The following is a 4,555-nucleotide window of genomic DNA, read 5'->3' as shown; positions in this document are numbered from 1 at the left end:
GGGGGGCACCTTGGGATTGGGGGACACCTCCTCGGATTTGGGAAACACCCCTGTATTTGGGTGACCCCCCATGTTTGGGGGACCCCTCACACTCCCCTCCACAGGTCATGCCGGAGCAAAGTCCTGGGCACTGCCACCATCCACCTGTCCCAGATCTACCAAGACCCTGAGGAACTCCAGGGTGAGCAGGGTCCACTGTTGGGGGGTCCCCAGCACCCAGACTCCCCCTGGTACCCTGACCCCCCTTTTTTTGGATCTCAGGGGTGACCCCCGGCTTCCTACCCTGCTTTGGACCCGCCTTCCTGCCCCTGTATGGCCCCCGGCCCGACTGTGCCCAGGTACAGAGTGAGAGGGTGACAGGGTGGGCACAAGGGGGGCGATGGGATAGGCACAAGGGGATGGCAGGATGGGCACAGTGGCCTTTTTGGGGAGGGACGCCCACCCAAACCTCCCCTTTGTTACCCAGGACTTGGGGGTGGATTATCGGGGTCGAGTGCTCCTGGAGATCTGCACCAGTGAGGGGACCCCAGATGGGCGGCAGAGAGACATTGTGGCACCCGTGGATGTGGAACGGGCACAGGTGGGACATGGGGACAGGGGGACATAGAGACATGGGGGATATGGGGACACGGGGATACAGGGACACGGGGATATGGAGGATGTGGGACATGGGGACACATACACATATTTATTTATTTTTATTAATACATATATTCAGCAAATAACATATATAATATGGTTTAAGTATTTATATATAAAATATATACTATATATACACTATAGTATATCTAATTAACACGTACTATATGATATTTAATATCAATATAGAATTAATATGTGATTAATATATATTAATAATATATTAATATAATTAACATGTGATTAATGTATACTTTAATATTTCTTTCCCCCAGGCTTTGTTCATTGAAGGCTATCAGGGTTAATTTAGCAAAACTCAAAGTCCCACTAATTTCCTCAGTCTGTGATCCCACAAAACCCAAACTTTGCTGAATGCCATCGGAAAGTGCTTTAAGCCCAACCCCTGGCTTGTGGTTAATATAGTGCTGATGAGTAATTCAAACGATTAATTCAAACCAATAATTAACCCCCCATTTGAGTGGTTTTGGGGTTATTTTGCAGCAACAGCTCCTGCCCCGGTGCCAGTGGGGGCTCTGTGGGGTGTTTTACTCGGCCACGATGGTCCCAGAGGGTCCTGATCCGCTGGGATTTGAGCTCGGGATTGGACACGACTCCTCGGCCACCCCCCTGAGCCCCCCCCTGTTTGATGGTGAGTGGGGGGGACACCCTGAGAGGGGGGAGACACAAACCAGGGTGTATTGTATAAACACAGAAAATATCATGTAAATATAAAATATTATATAAATATGGAAAATATTATACACATATCTAAAGTATTATATCAGAATAATAAAACAATAGTACAAAAATAGTGTTTGATCCTTATATTTTGTTTTTATATTCCTTAGTTTTGTGCCATGTATTGCTTAGTACAAACACCAGAGATTAAAGTGACTTTGTGTTAATTCTCTATATCTGTGATTAATAATCTTGTGCAAATTAGTCCTTCATTAATTACCTAAATCAGTGATTAATTAATGTGGGTTGGGAGATGTCTCAGTTTGGGGAACAAAGGTTGAGTGTCACAGCAGAGAGATCAGGGAAGGGGCACTGTCACCTGAGCATGTACTTGAGATGCTCTCAAGGAGAGAAGATTCATCAAAAGATCCAGAACCATCAAAGGGAAATTTGGGGAATGGGATGTTTGCAAACGACCACCAAAGCCTCTCGAAAGACTGCTACTCAGATCTAAATAACTCCATGGAGATAACTGGCAGAGTATTCATTAAATGTGATGAATATGTAACACAATGTGATGAATATGGATCAGTCCATGACTGTCCCGTGCTCTGGTGGGTTCTAGAGGTGCATTTGAGTGCACCCAACAAAGGAATACTGGTTTTCCAACCCCCAGAAAAAGCTCTTGGAGAGTTCAATTCCTGTTTTTTGGTGGTGCAGGGAACCTGTACCACCACCTGCCCTGGCATGGGGACAAGCCTGTGGTGGCTGTCACCTCGTCCTGGGAGGACAATTGTTGCCGCTGGGACACCCTGAACCTCCTGCGCACCCTGTGCCGGCACCTGGTGAGACCCTCGGGGTGGGCAGGACTGGGGTGGGGTGGGACCCTCCACCCCAGCTGGAATGGTTTAGGATATGATTTCAGGAGAGGAACACGGCAGAGTTGCGGCGCTGCCGTGGGGACACCGCGAGGGACGTGGGGGTGAAGCTGCTCTGGGAGCTGGAGCAGGACTGCACGTGAGGGAGGGGTCCTGGGGGTCCCGTGCCCCCAAAATCGGGGCTGGGGGAGCAGGACTGCTCGTGAGAGGGGGGTTGGGGGTTCTGGGAGTCGTCTTTCCCCCCCCCCCCCCAGATGGAATGGGGAGTTTAGAGGGTGTATGGGATCCCTGGGCTTGTCAGTCAGAGTTCGGGAGCGTGGAATGGGGTATTTGGGGGGGGGAGGGGGGAATGGGATTTTTGAGCTTCTCAGTCAAGGTTTGGGGGAGTGGAATGGGGAATTTGGGACATTTTCGAGGATGATGGGACATTTGGGGCGAACATAGAATGACGGGGAAATGGGATATTTGAAGGGGAAATGGGATATTTGAAGGTGGAATGGAGTATTTGGGGGAAACAATGAGGAATTGGAGCAAATGAGAATTTGAGAAGATAATGGGACATTTGGGGTGAAAATGGGACAATTGAGACAATTGGGTATTCGGAGGGGGAAATGGAACATTTGTGGGGGTAGCAGGGCATTGCTGGGTGGAACTGAACTTCGTGGGGGAAACGCATTTGGAGGGACACAAAGCATTTTTAGGGAAACCAAGTGGGGAAAAAACCGGGCATTTTGGGTGCAAACTGGGAGTTTTGGGGGTGTTTTTGCAGGCAGGCACTGGCCCAGCTGGAGGCACAAACCACGCCCCTCACGGCTCTGGATGAGCAGCTCAGGAATTCCCGGCGGCTTCTCCTGCGACATTTGTGGAATGTGGCCAAGGAGGCTCCAGTAAAGGCTGACAAATACGACTGGGACACACTGGTGTCGGGGGCTGAGAGGTGGCTCAGACGGGTGGCTGCCCTGGCAGTGGAGGTGGGGAATTTTGGGGCATGCTCATCTCTGAACAAGTTATATTTCTTTAAAAAGCAAATTAAATTTAATTAATAGGAAATTTAAATTATAATTTAAATACAAATATAGATAATTATGAAATTAAAATTCAAGTGTAAAAATAAATTAAAATTTAAATATAAATTTAATGGCAATGTAAATTTAAAGAAATATAAATTTCTTTAAAATTTCTTTCCATGCAGCGGGGGGGGAGATGTTAGAAAATTCTTTTAACTTTAGCACAATAATGTTTGATCCCTAAATCAGTGATTAACAGTCTTGTGCCTGCTATTGCTGCCTTAATTACCTGTATCAGTGATTAATTAATATGGACTGGGAGATGTCTTAGTTTTGGGAACAAGGGTTGTATGTCAGAGCAGAGAGATCAGAGAAGGGGCACCATGTATTTGAGATGCTCTCAAGGAGAGAGGATTCATCAGTAGATCCAGAACCATCAAAGGGAAATTTGGGGAATAGGGTGTTCCCAAATGACCACCAAAGCCCCTTAGAAGACAGATCCCAACAACTCTGCAGAGATAATTAGCAGAGTATTCAGGAATGCAATGAATATGTAACACAATGTGATGAATATGGATCAGTCCATGACTGTCCCCTGCTCTAGTGGGTGCTGGGGACGCATTTGGGTGCACCCAATAAAGGAATGTCAGCTTTCCGAACCAACGAACCTCTTGGAGAGTTTAATTCCTGGCTTTCGGTCTCTCCTTGTGTCCCTGCAGCCCCAGGCTGGTGTCCCCAATTTGGTGCTGTGGCTGCTGCGGGGGCAGTGCCGGGTGGGCTGTGCCCATGTCCCTGTCACCGATGTCACCTTCTCACCAATTGGCCCCGACGCCTGTGGGCGGCTCTGCGGGAGGATGCAGACCATCTTCCTGGTGGGAAGCTCCCCATGTTCCCTCTATACCCCCTCCACATCCCATTTGTGCTCCTGCATATCCCCTCATGTCCCCTCTGTCATTGCTTGATGTCCCTTCCATGTGTCCCTCCCTGACCCCAAGCATGTCCCTCCCATATTCCCTCCCTGTCACCTCACTGCTTTGCGTCCCCTCCATATTCCCTCAACATCCCCCTCCATGTCCCCTCTATCATTGCTCTGTGTCCTCACCACATCCCTCCCCATGTCCCCTCTATATTTCCTCCACATCCCCCCCCCAACATCCCCTCCAAATTCCCACCATACCCCTTCCATGTCCCTTGGTGCCCGTTCTGTGTCCCCCCATGCCCTCTCTCTATCCTCTTCGCTACTGCTCCATGTCCCCTCCAACCCCCCATCTTCCCCAAATTCCCACCACATCCTCCCCATGTCCCACTCTCTGTCCCCCCCCCCCCCCCCCCCCCCCCCCCCCCCCCCCCCCC

General features: G+C 49.4%; 1 protein-coding gene across 1 annotated transcript in view; it reads left to right on the top strand.

The window, feature by feature from the left end:
- LOC113940065 (fer-1-like protein 5) overlaps positions 1-4,555 on the top strand; it is a 22,190-nt gene that overhangs the window by 3,637 nt on the left and 13,998 nt on the right. Inside the window, 8 exon segments of the mRNA XM_027631129.1 lie at positions 103-181; positions 262-338; positions 467-580; positions 1,141-1,288; positions 2,038-2,162; positions 2,243-2,334; positions 2,965-3,166; positions 3,922-4,074. Coding sequence (XP_027486930.1) covers positions 103-181; positions 262-338; positions 467-580; positions 1,141-1,288; positions 2,038-2,162; positions 2,243-2,334; positions 2,965-3,166; positions 3,922-4,074 — 990 coding nt within the window.

This window comes from Corapipo altera, unplaced genomic scaffold (genome assembly GCF_003945725.1).
Source record: "Corapipo altera isolate COAL_440 unplaced genomic scaffold, ASM394572v1 127720, whole genome shotgun sequence".
NCBI lineage: Eukaryota > Metazoa > Chordata > Aves > Passeriformes > Pipridae > Corapipo > Corapipo altera.
The sequence above is the reverse complement of the archived record's forward strand: the minus strand, read 5'-3'. Positions and strand labels throughout refer to the sequence as shown.